This window comes from Mirounga leonina, unplaced genomic scaffold, assembly GCF_011800145.1.
Source record: "Mirounga leonina isolate KUSES-001 unplaced genomic scaffold, KU_Mleo_1.0 Mir_114, whole genome shotgun sequence".
NCBI classification, from domain to species: domain Eukaryota; kingdom Metazoa; phylum Chordata; class Mammalia; order Carnivora; family Phocidae; genus Mirounga; species Mirounga leonina.
In genome coordinates this window covers 46,707,945-46,726,155 of record NW_023270265.1, presented here as the reverse complement: position 1 = coordinate 46,726,155, position 18,211 = coordinate 46,707,945, and the positions used below count along the sequence as shown (strand labels likewise).

The following is an 18,211-nucleotide window of genomic DNA, read 5'->3' as shown; positions in this document are numbered from 1 at the left end:
TTCCTGAATTTCTGTATTCCCATCAGTGTGCCAGTGGGTCACTGCAACCCATCTTAAAACACTTCATCACCCCCAAAAGAAGCCCCGTATCCCCCAGTCAGTTCCCATCACCCTCAGCTGCCCCCAGCCTTGGGCAACCTGTATTTGACACTCTGGACCGAAAGTTGCCCGTTCTGGACTTTCTGTGTAACTGGGATCATGCGGCACGTGGTCTTCTGCGTGGCTTCTTCACTCAGCCTGGTGTTTCCAAGGTCCCTTCTGTGGCAGCAGGTGTCAGGGCTTCTCCCTTCTGTGGCTGGATAGTATTCCGTCGTCCATACAGACTGCGTCTTACTGATGTGTTCACTGGTTGGTGGACAGTGCAGGTGTTTCCACTTTGGGGACAAGATGACCGAAGTCACTGTGAACCCCCGTGCACACGTTTCTGTGTGGACATATCTTTGTTTCTCTTGGGTGTGCGCCTAGGGGTGGAATTGCTGGGTTGCGTGGTAACCTGTGTTTCACATTTTGAGAAACTGCCAGACTGTTTTCCAAAGTGACTGTACAATTTTACGTTCCCTCCAGTGCTTGTGGCATTTTTTTGACCTGTGTGTGTTTTTATCAAATTTACTATTTTATGGGTCTAGATGTTGAGTTTTAGAGAGGCCCCTTTATCCCAAGATTATAAAGGGATTCTCCCGTGTTTCTAGGGCTCATATTGCAATCTTTGGTCCGTGTGGATGGACTTCATCGTGTATATGGCATGAGTGTGGAGCCCACTTTTCTTTTTTCTTTGTTAATGGCCCCCCATTTATCTCAACATCAGCGACGAAAATTCCATCTTTTGCTCTGTGCTTTGAGATTCCACCTGCACTGAGTGCAGGTGTACTGAGCTGGGTCTCTTAGTCTCTGTGTCCTCACGTGGTAGGGTACTCTTAGTTATTAAGGCTTTCTTGTATGTCTTGGCATCTGGTAGAGACTCCTCACTGTTCCATACAGTTTTCCTGATTAATCTCTCCTGTTGTTTCCCATTAAAAACTTGAGAATCACTTTGTTTGAAGATGGTGGGGGGGGTGCCGTTGATATTTTAGATTGGGATTGTATTCAGCTTAGGAATTCACTTGGGGAGAATTTACAGAATTTTTGAGGTTGAGTCTTCCCGTCTGCAACACAGTGTGTTATTCTGTTTTGTCCAAGCCTGCATTTATGTTCTTGATGGTTTTCTTCGTATGATTTTTACCAGTTTTTCTGTTTCTGTTCCTAGAGATTTTACCTTTTGTGTCACTGCCGTGTCTTCTTGCTCCTGAAAGCAGGTTTGGATTAAAAAGGGCAGTTGGGGGGCGCCTGGGTGGCTCAGTTGGTGAAGCGTCTGCCTTCAGCTCAGGTCATGATCCCAGAGTCCTGGGATCAAGTTCTGCATCAGGCTCCCTGCTCCATGGGGAGTCTGCTTCTCCTTCTGCCCCCACCCTGCTCTCGTGCTCTCTCTCACACTCTCTCTCTCCCTCAAGTAAATAAAAAAATTTTTTTAAAAAAAGGGCAGTTGGATTTGACCACCCGTAGTATAGATTCTGTTCCAAAAGCTGAGGCCCCTGACGCCTTCGCTGTGCAGTGCTGTGTCCCCAGAGTGCCCTGGGCACACCCGCTGGGCCTGAGCACAGTGTGGCGGGGGGTGAAGGGGGGAGGCGGGAGGAGCTCAGGTTTGCCAAGCACCTTCGTTGGCCTCCTTGGTGCTCTCATTGCAGTCAGTTCTCCAAACAATGCTATGACTTTGGGGCTCTTCTTAGCCTCCTGGTACAAATGAGAAACTGAGACTCAGAAGTTTAATGATTTGCCAAGGTCCCACAGAGGGCACACGGGAGCTGGGATTCCAGCCCGGGCTTGTCTAGCCCTTTCTGGGTCACCGTCCTGCCTGAGGATCAGATGTTCTCCTGAGCACAGCCTGGAAGTCAGAGGTCTGGTTGCACATCAACTAGCCGTGCAAATGGGGGCAAGTCTCATCCCTGGTCTTGACCTCAGTCTGCCAGTCTGCAAAATACAGTTGTTAAACTGGTTGACAATTTACTCATTTTTCCAAAAAGGATCCTCTTTCTCCGGAAGCCACTATTTGGAACAGAGACATGGAGTTGCAAGGGCCCCAATATTCTGTAGTCCTGGCTCCCTGTGCCCCGATGTGACCCAGCTCCAGGCAGCTGGGCAGAAACCATGCCCACCATGCCCTCTGAGGGTCCCCCTTCCATGCCCCCCAATCCTGCTGCTGTAGAAGCCGTCCCCCAACACCTCATGCATCCCAGCAGCCTGTTAAACCTTGGCCCCCTGCCAGAGCCCTTGTGTGCTTTGGAAAGGTCCCTGGACTTTTGTTAGGCAAGGAATTCTCCTTACCCCACCCGAGAGCGAGGTGGTTTCACAAGTCCTGTCCTGAGTGTGTGCTGGCTGGGATGCACGCCGCAGAAACAGAATGTTTGTTTTCTGATTGCCTGAGTGCTGGAAGGCCCTTTCGCATTGGCTTCCGCACCTTCTGTGTCCAGGCAGGCCATCTGCCCCCCTGGGGGCCCGGTGCAGAAACCATGTCTGTCACAGCGTGGCCTGGTGGAGCGGAGAGGCACCATTCAGAGGGCTTGCCGGGCTCTGGCCACCAAGGCCTGTTCTTGCCCACCGTACCTTGGGGACCTCCGGGCTGCACAGGCACACTAGCCAAGCCAGTGGGGCGAACCAGGTGGGTCCTTCCTTCTCATCCCCCAAGGCTGCCCTGAGCACCTACTGTGAGCCGGTGCCCGGGCCAGGCAGTGGGGTGGAGGGTCAGGACTTGCTCAGGGCTAGGCACGGTGCACACAGGCTCGCGGATGGCTTTCAGAGGGGGCGATGCAAAGCTGGGTTTTGGACGGTCAGGTAGAGAGGTGCTCAGCAAACGTGTGGACTCCGCAGAAGTAAGTTGAGGAAGCGGTGGCCCAGGAAGCCAGGGACATGCTAGTAACTGCCCAGGGCCATCATTACGCCCCAAAGATAGTCCCTGGCCCTCTGGGCTGTTTGATTCTAGAACCTGTGATCTGGAGGAGAGCCCCGGATAGCCAGTGCCAAATCAGCAGGGCTCACTGGGCCCCAGAGGCTCCCCTTTTCAGGGCCTATCTGGGTTTCCCTTGTTCCTGTGGGTGGAGAAACAGTCCAGGCTCAAAAAGGCTGCCTCTTGTGGAGTCCAAAGGTAAGCATTTCACAGGAGTGGGCTGGGTTGACACAGGCCTGGGCGAACAGCTGACCCGCCCCGTGCAGGAAGTGGGGCTGGGCTGTAGCAGGGGCATGGTGACGAGGTGCCCAGAGCGGGGGGCCAGCCTGTACAGGGCCGAGCCCCCTGGCGGCCGCCATCTCCAGCCCCGGCTTGTCACCACAACCCCCCACAGCGCTGATCCAGGGCAGCCTTGGGAGAAGCAGCCCCCGCACCTGACTCCTCGGGCCCCAGGGGCTTCCTCTGAGAGAGCTGGCCTTCACGCAAAATTCACATTTGCCAGAGAGGGATTCACGTTCGGCCCAGCGTGTGCTGGGACCTTTCTCTCTTCTCTGAGATACTAAAAAAAAAAAACAACAACAAAAAATAAGACCCACCCCAGGAAACCTCATGTTTTCTCTTCTTGGTTGTTTCTGTGCCAACTTCCAGCATAAATGAGACTTAGAAAATTTCCAGGCCGCTAGCCATTCTCGTGGCCTGGTGTTCTCTTGATACTTGGAGAGTTCTGTTCTCGTCACAGTGTTTGGGGAGGAAATGCCTCTGCCTGGCCAGAGCCCTGGGCCCAGCAACTTCCAGCAGAGCAGCTGCAAGGCTCCAGGCAGCTCAGGCCAGGACGGCACCGGGTCTGACCGTCCTGACTTGTTGAGTTGGGCTTCTTTATGCCCAACTTTATACTGGAGGTAGCTCCCTCAAAATGTGTAACATGAAGAGATTTGTAAAGTTGGATTGAAAAGAGGGGGGACAGCCTTCAATGGAGGAAAAGCCAAGTGTGCTTGTCTAGAAGACCAGCGGCCAAAGCCGGAGTGGAGGGCTCTGCCACAGCTCTTGTCTGGGAAGGGGTGTGCCTTGGGGGTTGGGGGGCATGTCTTGTCTCAGTTCGATGCTAAGGGCAGCTCTGTGGGGGCACCACGCTCAGGACGCAGAACATCTAAGGAGAGGGGCCCCAGCAACCACAGCTCCCCAGCAAACAGCAGGTGGCTGGCTCCCGGCTGCCGGGCTCCTGCGGGACTCAGCAGTCCGCCTCTGGCCAGGACCTGCATTGCTGTTCTGGAAAGTCAGCAGTGGAGGAGTCAGACGTGGGCCCAGTTCCTCCAACTCCAGAAGCTCCCTCCCGAGCTGCTCCACCACGCGTGCTAGGTTCAGGGCATGGGGGTGGGGGGGCGGGTGCCCGGGGAGACGGGAACGAGGAGAACAGCCTGCCCCCTTTAGGGTAGGACAGTCAGGAGAAAGGGGACCCTTGTCCTTGTCTGTGGGCTGCCTCCACCCCTTCCTCCAGGGGGACTCTGGCATCCCCCAACTCTTCTCGGGGGAAGTCTGTTGTTTCCCTGCCCCCAGCTTTATGCTCTTTGTCTTCATTGATTAAGCCTGTGGTGCAATTCAGCTAGTAGACGATTCTGGATTCCCTTCCTTGTGCTTCTCCAGGCTGACATCAGAGCAATAACACTAGAGGAGGGCAGGAGCTTGTGGGCCCAAGTTGGCACGTGCAGCAAGATGGGGCTGAGTGTCTATTGAGTTAACTTGAGTTTCCGGGGGAGGTGGGTATTTTTTTAGCTTGCAGCCCCAGGCACAGGTGCCTCCATCTGGAGGGACTGTGACCTTCCTGGACCCTTCACAGTGTGGGTGGGGGAGACTGGGCATAGAGAAGGGAGCTGGGCCTGGCTCTTGAGGTGCTGTCGCTGCTCAGGGTCTGATGGGCCTCCGTCCTCAAGGAGGACCACACAGACTTCCACTGGGGGTGCACTGTGGAAGGTGAGGACCTTTGTCTCTGTCCCCAGGGCCTCCCACCCAGCAGGATGTAGGAATGTGGAAGGGGGGCTTGTTGCTCCTGACTGGGAAAGCCCGGGGGTACAGTTGGGGTGGGCTGGAATGTGCTGGCTAGAGCTGAGGTCTGGCGGGTCTGATGGGAACATCTTGACATTTAGGGGCTCCTTTTGGAAGTCACCCCAGATTCTAGGACTGGGGTGCTGAACAATGTTTTCAGCCCCTAGCTTGAGGCCACGATGGCTCCTTCTGATCTTGGTTACCTGAGCGGGCCTGTGCCCAAGTGGGTGGTCCATCCCTGGGCCAGGGCTGGGCCTCAGGAGAGCAGAGTTTGGGGTGGGGGACTGTTTGTCCTGGAGCAATCATTTCACCATGGAGTGATGTGTTCACGTGGTGCTTTGAACTCGTTAGCAGCTTTCCCCAGACATTTTTGAGGGCATGCAGGCTTCCGGGCCTCCAGCAGGCCCGAGCAGCGTTCTGCGGGAGCCGGGCTTCTGGGGAGGGTGAGCTGCCAGGAGAGGCTAGGCAGGACCCTGTCCCCAGGGCGTGGTGGGCATCGGGTAGCCCTAGGCCCTGGGTGTCGGTGCGGGGTAGGCTCACCCGGGGATGGAGTCTGGGCGGGACACACACTGCCCCATTGTGTCGGTCACATTCCTCCCTGGCAGGTGGGGCTTGCCACCAGCTGGGGCATTCAGCAGGCTGGTCTTGGTTTTTCCTCTGGCTGAAACGGCTGAGTTTTGAGTCAACAAAGTTTTCAAGGTGACATTGGCTTTGCAGTCAAGGAGCAGGTGCCTTTGAGGACTTTTGGGGGGGTGGGGTTCAGTGACAGCCTGGGGTCTGCTTGTGACAACATTCACCAACCAGACCTGGCAGCTTCTTGTCCTGCTGCAAAGCAGAAAGGACCCAGTTATTCCAGACAGCTGCACCTGGGGCCACCCCTTATTTGGCAGGTGGGCTGAGGTCCATAGCTTAGAGGGTCTTGTCTGAAGCCGTGGTACTCATTGGTGGCAGAGTCCAGGTCTGGGATAGCCTGTCTGACCTCAGCTCTCTTCAGGGAGTACTTCAGGCAAAAGCAGGAGGGTCCCAGCAAACTGGGGTCCCCAGCGTCCTGCTGCCGGTGTGGCTAATGTTTAACGTGATTAGTGCCCAGACACAGACTGTCACATTTGCCATAAAGTCAGACACAGTCCTCCACCCCCACCCACCTGCTCCTTTAACCCCCGAGGTCGGTCTGGGTGGGGCCGTCTGAGCAGCCAGGGAAAGGGAATGCAGGCTCGGGAGCGTTTCCCGCTCAGCTTTATGCCGGCACTTCCCACTGTTGCCCTGTTAGAGCTCGCGGTGGGGGTCCCGCACCCCGGGGTGAACAGACGTGGCTGATCCCCAGGGGCATTCCCTGTGACCCCTTCGTAGCACATCTGGCTTACGTTGGACATTATTATTTTATACTTGATCTTAGCCAGAAGGCCGAGAAGCGATGGACATTATTATTTTATAACAGGACTCATGTCGCCACTCACGGCAGACCACAGCTCCTCTAGGGTGAAGGGGCTAACTGCTCAGCCGTGTGGGGGTGCCGGATCGGGCTCCCCGGGCACCAGGGCTCCACGACACTTCCTGCCCAGGGCAGCCGGGGACACAGGCTGAGGTGGGGGGTTGACGACCCTGTCCGGGCAAGGCCATCCGCCCACCTTCTCGCATCCTGGCTCAGGTCTAGGCAGATAAGAGAGTGGCTGGGAGGCAGAAGGGGCCCCAGAGACCCTCCCATTGGGGGCCAAGAGTCAGGTCGTGTTCTGATCTGGGAGCCGCCTCCAGCCCTCCACTGTGGTGGGGAACGGAATGTGCACTGTGCGGACGGAGGCCTTGCTGAACCCCACGGTGGCCCCGGACTGGGGGACTGGAGGGCCGCCAGGCTGCCGAGGCCATGACCTGGGCTTCCGCCAGGCCTGGGCCAGCCTCACAGGTCTCATCGGTGGCCCAGCCCTTCTCTCTTCAATCCTAGTGCTCTCTCCCAGAGCCGGCCAGCCCCCCAGCCTTCACCTTTCTCAGTTAATCAAAAGGTTCCAAGAAAAGCAAACCCGAGACCAGTTTGCTCTGGAGCGTTCAGGAACAATGAGCGTGCACACGGCAGCATAGCCACCTTCGTCCGGAGAGAGCGGCTTTTCTTCTCCGTTTGCTGAGCCTATTTCAGCAGCCTGTTTGCCGTGACAGCTGGTGGTCATCTTCATTTCAGAGTGACCTGTGAACGCCGCAGCCTGCGAAAGGACCAGGGCCCTCGGGACGGGCCTGTGACCTCGGCGCTCCAGGTCCCCGCCCCGCTCCCCCGTGTGTGCTGTCTGTGCTTGCGGGGAAGCAGCCGGAGCCCAAAGGCCTCTCTTCTGTCCTTCCGCACATCTCTCCCCTCGGGTCCCCTTTGAAAGGGACGGCATTGCTGCTGGTCCTGCGGGGGGTCCCCAGGGCGAGGCTGTGGGCACCCCTAGCCGTCACAACTCTCTGTCCCGATTTTTGCTCTGTTGTGAAAGCAGGCGTTTAACCTAACCCATTTGTGCACAGTGCTGGGCCTGCCCCCTCTCTAGAACGGGTGTCCCCAAGCACCCTTGGGTCCTGTTTGAGCTGCGCCTGCCACTCAGGGAGGCCCCAGGCTGCCTCCTTCCCCAGGCTGGCCCCACACAGAGCCAGCACTTGGTGGGCAGCCACCATTTCCCACTGGGCCCTCAAAGAGCCCTACAGAAAGGTAGGGAACATTATTTGCCTCTTAATAGGTGAGGCAGCCGAGGCCAGGGTGACTGAGGGGTCTGCTTGAGGCCCCCAGCTGGTGAGCCCAGCCTCCCACCTGCAGAGCTGCGACATCCACCACCGAGTGCCTGTTGAGGGCACAGGGGCCTGACCCTCACTAGAGAGTCGGTGTCTCCAGGCGGGGCTCAGGCTCACACGGGAACCAGCTCTCTGGATGGCTGGGATATCAGCGCTACCCTCCTGGCCCCATCTCCCACTCCCGGTCATGGTGAGGGGGTCGGTGGGCCTTAGACCCCTCTGTGCAGCTCTGCAGCCTGATGAGGTTTCCCTTCGGTCTGGAAATTCACTCCGGCAGTGTTCTTTCTAAGGCCGCAGAGCCTTCGCCTCCCCTTGTCTGAAAAGACGTGCTTTATGGAACTGTTACCATGGGGAATTCGGATTACCTGTGCTTCATTTCAACTCAGCAGTATGACAAGGAGTCGTCATTTTGCTGATTTTTTGCATGCGTCCTAAAGTGTTTTCTGTAGATGGAAATTCTAGAAGCGAAATTGCCCGCTGAAGGGAGGTGGTGCGTTTCTGTCAGCCCGCCCCTTAGAAGGGTGGTCTGCGCAGGGTTTGGAGCCTGGCCTTCCTACTGCAGCTTCCCTTCGACTGGGCAGCGTCAAGCTCGGGCTCTTTCCTAATTTGTGGGTCACTGGGTTTTGCGTCTGTTAACCCAGTGTTCATCGACCGGGGCAGATTTCTTCCTGCCGACCTGCCAGTGGCCCCTCTTCTTGCCCAGAGGATGGAGGAGGCCGGGCTCTGGTGGGCTGCCACTGCCCAGCAGACCCATCGCCACATAGCCCCAGGGGCTGCAGCCAGCCGTCTGCGGTGTGCGGCCCTTGGGTTCGGGACGGGCATGGGACCCTCAGTGACCGGTGTGTCTGTCTCCCCACAGAACTGTCAGACCTTCAGCAGCCTCAGCTGCCTGAGCGCGGGGATGGAGGACTGCAGCCCGCACAGCCCCTTCGCCCTCCACGTCAGCAGCACCAGGTCCTGGACCGCCTTGCTCTCGGCCTCGGCCTCCAGCCTGGGGGGCAGGACCCCCGCCGGGACCCCGGTCCCCGAGCCTCTGCCCCCGGCCTTCGACGACCAGCTGGCCTGCAAGGAGGAGCAGTGCTGTGAGGAGTCGGGCGGCTGCGCCCTGGCCGAGGGCTGTGCCAGGAGTTGGGGGCCGGCCTCGGCCTGGCGGGACCGCGGGGCAGCCGGCAACAGCCCCTGCTCCCTGGACGGCGAGTTGGACATCGAACAGATAGAGAACAACTGAGGGGCGGTGGGGAGCCCCTGTCCCGGGCCTGACTTGCGCTCCCCGGGGGCGGTGGGTGCCGGCGAGCGAGCGCAGTGGCCCCCGGAGAGGCTGGCCCGCCTGCCCGCCCGCCCCTCCCCAGCACGGCGGCCGCGGCCATCGCGCCCCCGGAGCCCGACAGCAGCTTCCCGGTCTGGGCCCCTTCCCCCTGTTCCTGGCCGGCCACCCCCTCCGCTGGGTGCCTCGCTGGGGTCCCACAGGGCCTGCTGCCCGGCGCGCGACTGCCGGCGGGGCTGCTGGGGGCGGGCTTGTGCTCAGGTCCACCCGGCCTCCTGCTCAGGTTCATTTCGGGGGGTCGGCCCCACAGCTTCTTTCACTCCGTTGTATTCCGTGCCTTCTCTCCCAGGTCTCCCTGCTTCAGGCTTGGGAAGGTTCGGGAGACGCTTTCCTCTGTAGTAACATCAGAACCGTTTGGCCTTAATTCCAAGTGCGGGATACAGAGGCCCTGCGGTGCCGGGGGGCTCTCCATGTCGGAACTCTGGGGGCCTGGGCAACAGCTTGGGCTGCTCGTTAGAGGCGTCTGCGTTGGGTAGACGTGGGTGGATCTGTTGGCCGAAAAGACAGAACTACTTGCCGCTTGGGCAGGGTTGGCACATGGTGGCCATTCTCTGTGGTGAACCTGTCACTGAGTGATTAGCTTGATTCGGTGAGTGGGGAGAAGTCACCAGTAACAGGCAACCTCTTGAAAATGCCCTCAGGAGGCAGGAGCTGTGAGCAGGTACATGCACCCAGGCCCTGTGCACATTTCGGGGGTGGAGGAGGTCTGTTGGCTGCTCTGGGGGGCCTGCAAGGCCCCCGCAGTATTCTCAGCACATTCGCGCTGGTTGGTGGGACTGCGGGCTTTAATCTGGGTGTACCGTCCACCTCCAGACGAGCACCCCTGCTGGTCAGCCGGGGGAGCAGGGTGCCTACCGCTGCGTCCCCAGCTCCTCGCACCCCTGCGGACTCCCCGCACCCCCCCTCCCCACCAACGCCCCTCCCGACCCCCTGAGGTTTCGCTCTCAGGAAGCCCGACTGGCAGACACCCCACATGGGCTCTGCTCTCTTGGTGTCTGGCTTGTAGCGAACTTGGCATCTTCGGCAGACAGTAGCAATTGGGTCCTTTCCCCATGGGGCTAAAAATAAGTGGTGTATTCTCTTGAGTTTGCTGACACGTAACAAAGGCACGTTCGTAGTCTCTCTGCTTTTGCTCATTTTTTGTGGACAGCGAACGCCTCTCTTCCACAGCGTGAGTACGAATGGTTCTCACCCTCTTTCCCCAAAAGAAGGACCCTGTTTGGGAAACTCTACTTACACCTTCACTGTTTTACTCGATCAAAAGCATGGTGCTCAAGTTCTGATTTATAGGGTGGTGTTTCTTAAAAATCAACCATCAGATGCTTGTAGAGAAAATCTCAACTCCATAGCCCTCCCAGATTGTGTTCAAAGCCTCAGGTCGGATAGCATCGTGGTTGTGTGGGCACCTGGCAGGTCCTGGGGCCGGAACCAGTTACCCTTCTGTGGCTCCCACCAAAGGCACGTCCCCTCAGGGCCCTGGAGAGACAAAGCAGGGAGCTGGTTGCTCTGGGTAGACCTGCCATCTTGCCTGATCCCCACACAATGGGTCATGGAGGACATGTCTTCTTAGAACAGACCCGGAGGAGGCTGGGGTCGTTGTTGGGTGACGTCTGGCAGCATTAGGAATTTAGAGCACACACTGGTGCCTCGTGTCTTCAGAAAGCCTGGGGTGGGCAGTCCCGGCACCCAGCCCACACCAAGAGTGGCCACAGTGGCCTCTGAAGCAGTCCTTCCTGTGGAAGGAGAGGCGGGGCCCCATCTCCTGGTCCAGGCCACAGAGAGGGACCGAGAGCTGAGCCAGAGGGGCCTAAGCGGTGACCCCCAGCAGCCTCTCCTCAGAGTCACCTGAGGAGGCACACGGTAATGGGTGTGTGTCACAGGGCTATGGGGCAGGTGACCTGCCTTCAGACCCTGCCCGGCAACCTCCCCCCTTCTTAGGCCTGGTGGCAAGGAAGGCCAAGCCTTCCTGCCGCCTCCCAAGCGGGTCCCATCGACCCACAAACCCAGTCCCAGGGCACTTTCGGGCAGAAGGTACCCCAGCGCAAGGCAGAGTTTGGCCCTCCAGCATCCTCAGGCCCCTCTTTGCTGTCCTCACTCCCACTGAAGCTCCTAGCCCAAGCCCCCAGCAGCAGCAGTCGGGGAAGAGGATGGCCATTGTCCCTTCTGCTCAGAGAAAGAAACGCCCTTCAGTCGTTTCGTGTTCACCTTTGATTGGAGAGCGCCGACCCCATGTGGCAGGTGCCACCCCACTGTCCAGGGAGGCGTGTCCGTGCTCCGCCCCGCTGACGCCAGGACTTCTGGTCTGGAGGCTCTTGGAGGGAGGCTCACCCAGGGGCTCCCTCCGACCGCGCGCGGCTGTCCCCGTGCGGCCGTGGGCGGGCTGGCAGGCTCACCGTGCAGGAGCCCCACCGTCGTCCAGGCTCTGCCCCTCCTAGGGGATGCCCGGGAGCTCCTGCCTCTGAAGGGAGACCCAGGATGTTCTGAGCCAGGAGGGAGGGCTGAACCAAGCCGCCTGCCTGCCCGCGACCCTGAAGGACAAACGCAGGGTCGTGGCTCCAGGAGAGCGGGGTGGGGAGGAGAGTCCCTGGCGCGTGCATCCCTACCTACTCCAGAAGGAGCATGTTCTATGGCCGCAGGACTGACCGGGGCCGCTGTCTGCCCGCAGGGGCCGGGCAGGGCCGGGCGGGGCCGGGGTCAGGGCCGTAGCCTCACCGTTTACCACAAACCCTCTTGCCTTACTCGCGGTGGAGGCCGGGGCCCGGTGCGGGGCCCGCGGGCAGACGCAACATCCGGGCCACGGGGGCGCTTGTGCCGATCATCCATAGATTTTCGTTCTCGGAAAGCCTTACTTGTCATCAAAATGTTTGTAGCAGGAAAGTTCTGCGAATTTGTACGCGCAAAGAAAATTTAAATAAAGGAAAGGTCCACACTGAAAAGGAAACAAACCCAAATGTTCAGATGGGTCTCCTAGTGCAGGGGTGGTGTGCGAGCTCCCTGCTCCGGCTGAGGCTGCCCGGGGGCGGGGGGGCCGGGGGGGGCGTTCGGGGCACCGCCGCTCTGAGCGAGCTTCTGTGGTATTTCAGACCCCTGGGCGCTCTGCCGAGGGCCCGGCCTGAGCCTCCGTGTCTGCCCGTGAGCTTAGAGTCACGTGCTGTCCGTGGCCTTGGGGCCGTTCCCCGAACGATGACCGCTTCGGGCCAGGGCCCGGGGCTCGGCCGGCCGCTCTGCCCCCCCCCCGACAGGTAGTGAGCCACATCTTGCCACATCCGCACAGTTGGTCAAACCCCTCCCATTGGCTCCAGTCAGAGAAAACATCGCCTCATCTTTAAAGAGAAAAGAAGAGAAAAAATCATGAAACCCCCCCACCCCAGACCACAGCAGAGATCCCGTAGCCTAGGTAGGATAGTCTGATCTTCTAGCATAGTCTCTTTGGCAAACAAGCTGTGTTTTCAGTGCGTGGGGGAGATGTCCCGGGCTCGGGGACAGCGCGTGGGCTGACGTGGGGGCTGCAGGAAGTGAGGCGGCCGGAGCGAGTCGCGTTGGGCCCGCGCCGCCCCCTCCGCCCGCGGCTGCCTGGCCTCCCGCGGGCCATGACTGTCGTGCACCAGAGCCGCTCTAGTCTCTCAGGAATTTGCTTGTTACTCTTACTGGTGTAAATAAAGCTTCCTGGTTCAGTACCCAGCCTCTGGGAGCCTGCTGTGTGGTCTGTCGGCGGCTCCCCCGCTCCGTCCACGGGAGCAGTAGCTCTGGGTTGGCGGGGGGCAGAGTCCGGGCCCTTCTGTCCCCTCCGAGCCTCGGGGTCGGGTCTGTAAGATGGGGCGAGCAGACATCTCAGAACTGTCCCGAGGCTCGGAGGCGGGAGGTGGAGCGAGCCACTGTGAGCAGGAGGGCTGGCCATGGCCCCAGCCGTGGTCACGGGGGAGCCCTTCTAGAGCACGGTCCGAGCCGCCCGGCCCCCAGAGCGATGCGTGTGCGCACATGGGTGCGTGTCTGCAGGTGGAGGGGCTGGGCCGGCCTCCAGCTGGGAGCCAGGGACCCCCGGACAGCAGAGCGGAGACGCCCGCTACGCGTGACCTCCGAGTCAGGCGTGGTAGAGGAGTCCGCCTTTCGCAGAGCCTGCACGAGTCACCGGCGGGTCCCTCCGCAGCGCTGTGTGCCCCACGGAAGGCCCGGCCTGGCGCCCTGCAGCCCACCCCCCTCCCGGCTAGGCGCGTCCCCCACCAGGGCAGCATGGCTCCCACTTGCACTGCTCCCGCCCGGGGCCGGGGGGGCCCGTGCTCTCAGCCGGACCCACGTGGGCTCCGTGGCACACGGTCCCTGGGCCTGGCCCTCCAGATCACCACCGCCTGGCTAACCAAGCTCCAGAGGGTCAGGACATTTGCAGCCTTGAGGACAGGCTTGAGAGGCTTCTTTAAATTTCTAGCCCAGGGTTTGCTCACAAAATCGGACCACAGAGTTTTCTCCTCGAACATCCACTAGGTCCTGAGGATGCCCCTCCGGGCATGAGGCCCCAAAGCACTGTGTTTGGACGCTTCTTGTGCGTTGGGTTTCTTTTCAGCAGCCCCCGTTCCAGGATGGTGCAGAACACCGAATTCACGACCCAGGTGACGCAAGCCTGCTGTGGCTGAATCCTGCGGGGGTGGGGAGCCCCTCAGCCCCTCCCTAGGCATCCTTGCACGGCCAAGGCCCAGGGACCCGGGGGCTCCGCCTCCTGTTCCCCGCGCAAGCAGCCCTAGACAGACGTCCAGCCCCCCTCAGCGGCGGTCCCCGGCTGGGCCCCAGCCTCTAGCTCGGCCTGGGCCCAGCCATGGCCACCCCGCTCCCCACCCTGTGCCTCCCCCAGTGGCGGGGGAAGGACACTGCCCCCCGAGCCGCTGTGCCGACAGATTTGCTCGAAAGCAGGACTCTGCCCTGGGCACCGGTGCCGGGCCTGCGGGGCGGCACGCGGCCCTCCGCCGTCTGACCGGTCAGGTCTGGCCGCAGGTCTGCGGACCCCGGCGCCAGGCCGGCCCACGCCTGCACCCGATGGTAGGCAGCGCGCTGACCGAGCGGCTTCTGCGGACGTGGGCAGGTTGGAACACCTGCGGGGCTTACGCGAGAGTCCGTGCCCCAAACCTCCAGCACCACAGCGGACTTGGACGGTCCAGAGAGTGTTAAAAACATTCCTCCTGCAAAGAAGGCCGAAAGGAAATGCCCCTCAACAGTAACAGAGGTCAGACTCTGAGTGACTTTTGGTTTCTTTTTATACCAATATATTTACCATCTAACTGGGGAACTTTTGAGAGAGAGAAAGGGACGCCCTCGGGATAATCACGCCGAGGTGGGAGGTGGCGCCACGAGCCCCCAGGAGGCAGGCACGTGTGTCCCGCCCTCTGTCCCCACCTCTGCGCCCCTTTCCACCCTGGAGGGGCAGAGTTGGCCCCGCAGGAAGGCCCAGGCCTTTGGAGGGGCCTTATTCCCCGCCCCCGACCTGGAGGAGGAGAGGAGCACTGAAGGCGCCCGGGGCCCGTGACGGGCGTGCGTGCCTGGTGTTGAGGCTCGGACTCCGGGCCCGGCTCCCAGCCTCTGGTCACGTTCATCTGTCCTCCCAGTGCCACACTGCCTCCTTCCTCTCTCTCGGGGAAGTTTGGGTGGGGCTGCCATTGCCCTGCCTCAGGGTCACCTGGGAATTCCTTGGGATCCGGATCCAGCCAGCCCTGGACTTGGCAATGAGGTGAGACATAAACTCTCTTGCTGCATGATTAACCCAGGTGGAATCGGGTTTTCACCGGTGGCATGTGGACGCTTGCGTTGGAAGGTCTGGGGGCTGTAGGTGAAGCCCTTGAAGACCCTGCAAGACTGTCCTCCCCTCTGCACCCCGTCTGTCCCTCCCCCTCCCAGACGTGGCTGGGCTGGTGGCCGCCAGAGCCTAGGATGTCCTGCTGGGCAGCGTGGCAGGGCCCAGGCCGCTGCCTCACTCCAGGGCTCTGCCGGAAGGGCCCTTGGAGCCAAGCTGGCCTGTTCCCTGGGCTCGGAGGGTCTATTTCTTAGCGGCAGGCCTGGTGCACCTCCCAAACGCAGACAGGTAACTAGGCCCCTGGCGGCCCTGAACTCCAGCCCCACCCACAGCCAACAGCTCCGTCAGTCCGTGGCTTGGGAACTGCTCCCACCTGGGGAAGGAGGGTCGGCTGCAGGTGGACCGCGGGCAGCTGGAAGGACCCTGGAAGGGAGGGAGGCCCCCCTTCTCCCTTCCGGGCAGAGGGAGAGTGGCAGCAGGACGGGTCGTCAGACCCAGCCAGGTGACAGGACATCCTGGCGTGGCCTGGTCCCCCGCAGGGCTCTGTGCGTGCCTGTTCAGGAAACAAGGCCCCCCTTTTACAGTCAAGGCAGCTGAAGCTTGTAGAGGGCGCCCCCCGTGCTAGGGCTGAATGGACCTCAGTCCCTAAGAACATTTCATCTCCAGAGGGGGGCTGCCAGTGTGCCAGGCTCACCAAGAAAGCCACGGCCGCTGGGCCACCACAGGCCACCCCCCCGGAAGGACTGTAGGAGGGACTAGAAAGGACATGGGATGTGGGGTCAGACCGTGGTCAGAGTCTCAGCTCTGCCCTTAACCAGCTGTCAGCCCGTGGGCGGGTCCTCTGTCCACACCTCTACTTCCGTGTCTGTAAAACAGGGAGAGAGTGGACGTCCACTCTGCTGAACCCACGGCCCCGGGGGCGGCACGTTTTCCAGCCAGACCCAGCAGACGTCTGTGCCGCCCCCCACCCAGAGCTGTCCCTCGGACACCTGTCCCCCTCCTGCGAGGCAGCTGGTCCGTGGACAGACAACAGGAGCCTGCTGCCTCTGGGCGGTGGGGGCGCTGCCCGGGCCGCAAGCTCCAGCCGGGACAGCCCGCGAGGGCAGCCCGTGAAAGAGAAAGAGGAAAACCAAGGACCCGCGAGACAACCTGACCGGAACGTGGCAGGCCTGTCCCCTTGACGCAAGCCCTGGCGTGCTGAGCCCACCGCGGCCCGCTGATCTCCTAACGAGCTGTAATGAGGGGAATCCAAGGAGCAGGCGATTTGCCTGTTTCCCAGCCAACAGGCCACACGCCCTCCTCCCCCGCCCGCCACGGACACCAGCCCCGCCGGTGGCCTCTCCTCCTGATGAAAAGACTTGGCCTCTGGGTCCTCTTAATCCTGATTTAATGGTGGCCGGCCCGCCTGGGGACAGCACAGCCCCCGCGGGCCCGGGGCTCTGGTGCCAGGGCAACTCGGGCGGGACTCAGGGTCCAGCCTTTTATCTCCTGCCTTCGCTTGGTGGAAACCCTGTTATGGAGGACCCAGGGCTTCTTTCATGTGTGGTTGTCGCCCAAGACTCATCAGGGACTTCTGGATTGATTTGAGGAGAAACCGAGCAATCAAGTGATCTGTTCCGCTGACCGATTCTGAAACCTGAAACCCTGGGCTCGAGTGAATTCTGGAAGCCTGTGGCTCACCACCACCCTCCGCAGGGCAGCCCGGGCCTGCTTGTCCCTGGGGGGGCCGAGGGCAGCCCGCTGTCCCCTCAGGGCCTCCGTTCTCCCGGAGGGGCTGGGGCAGCTCGGGTATCTGGGGCCCCGGCCCTCTGCTGCTCAATGGCTCAAGTGCGTGGCACCACCAGGCCACTGCTGGGGCCTGCACACCCCCAGCCCCCCCAGGCATCAAACTCTGAGTCAGAGGCCGAGTCGGGTCAGGGCAGTTTATTTAACAGTAGTTGCCCCTGCCGGCGTGGGGCATGACACACTCAAGTCTACCAAGTTAGGGCCCCGGAAGCACCCTCTGGGCCCGCAGCCCTGACCCCCGCGGTTACAATTCCTGCTTCGAAGGACAGCCGTCTTCAGCGCCCCGGGAGCTGCCCCAGCCTCGGGCTCCAAGGTGCTTTTTGGGGTAGGAGAGGGAGGGGGTGCCCAGTGGCCACCCTGACTCTGGGTGGGGGCCAGGAGGCGGGCGGGGGCTTGCTGGGCAGTCCCAGGGAGGCTGGCTCAGCCCCCAGGGCCGCATGGACGGAGCAGGAAGCCCCTGCCTTCCCCAGGTTCCTCCGTCAAATGCACAGAATGAGTGATAGAGGCGCAGGGGGGTAAAGGTCCCTCAGTCCAGTCAGCGGGGATGTTCACAGGGCCAGGTGGCTGGAGGGTGTTCCCGCAGAGTGTTCCCGGAGGCACCCAGGGGTCTGTCCCACCCTCGGACTTCACTGGGGCGAGGGGACAGGCCATCCGGGGAGCAACAACTCCCAGGAGTCGGGGGGGAAGCAGGGGCACGGGGCCCAGGCACGGGGCGGGCGGGGGGAGGCGCGAGGCTGGGGCCGCCCCACAAGGCTCGTCACTGGACGGCATGCCGCAGCAGCAAGTCCACGGCCTCTGCCAGGTTGTCCACGTACCCGTCAGCCTTCACTTCCGGATGCTGCTCGTCACTCGGCCTGGAGAGCGGGGCCACAGGTTAGAGTGTCTGTGACCCCTCTGAAGCCTCTTTCTCCCCCACATCTTAGCACAGGCCTGGCCGGCCTTCAGGAAGCCTCCAGATCCTTCCGTGCCCCGTTACCGGATGCCCCCCTCCCCCAACTCCCGTCTCAGCCACCCCCAGTCAGGGCGCACACACCCCCCTCCTGTTCTCTCCACCTGGTCACCTCTCCAAACCCCTTCCACCCGAAGCCTGCTCAGGGCCCCACGGAGGGGTCCTTGCTGCCAGTGGAAAGGTCACATTCCTGACAGCAGGGCCATGAGCTTGACCTTGCTCTGAGTGCCTTCCCATGCAAACCCCAGGGGTCACGTGCCAACCGGTCCCTGTCCTCCAAGGTTGCTCCCACACGATAGAGGGGGTGCTCCTGGCAAAGTAGCTCTCTGGCTGGGTGGGATTTGCGGGGCTACAACTGTCCAAAGCCCCAGATATTTCCTGAGGTGGGTGAGGCCACGCCATAAAGGTGAGCAGCTATGGGGCCCATGAGGCACCAAGGGCACCCCAACGTGGGGGCTCCTGGAGGAGAGGCTGTGGACTGAGTCCTGAGGTAGAGCAGGGCTCCCGGTGAGCATGTGGGAGGGAACTGGAGTCCCGGCCACAGGAGGCGCCTGGGGTGGGCTCCTAGGGACATCCCACAAGTCTTCAACACTTGTGGGAAGGGCTGGG

General features: G+C 61.0%; 2 protein-coding genes across 6 annotated transcripts in view; one reads left to right on the top strand and one right to left on the bottom strand.

Annotated features, from left to right (window-relative positions):
* The window catches only part of FAM53B (family with sequence similarity 53 member B), a 116,322-nt gene extending 103,548 nt beyond the window's left edge, over positions 1–12,774 (top strand). For 4 of the 5 annotated variants that reach the window (XM_034985753.1, XM_034985736.1, XM_034985745.1 and 1 more), the window contains one exon: positions 8,628–8,996. In XM_034985753.1, coding sequence (XP_034841644.1) covers positions 8,628–8,996 — 369 coding nt within the window. Of the gene's footprint in view, positions 1–8,627 lie in introns of all 5 variants that reach the window. The other variant, XM_034985769.1, reaches the window with a different exon arrangement.
* Positions 12,775–16,750: 3,976 nt separating this feature from the next.
* Positions 16,751–18,211, bottom strand: part of LHPP (phospholysine phosphohistidine inorganic pyrophosphate phosphatase) — a 122,028-nt gene continuing 120,567 nt past the window's right edge. Inside the window, exon 7 of the mRNA XM_034985704.1 lies at positions 16,751–17,507. Coding sequence (XP_034841595.1) covers positions 17,411–17,507 — 97 coding nt within the window. The 3' untranslated portion in view covers positions 16,751–17,410. The remainder of the gene's footprint in view (positions 17,508–18,211) is intronic.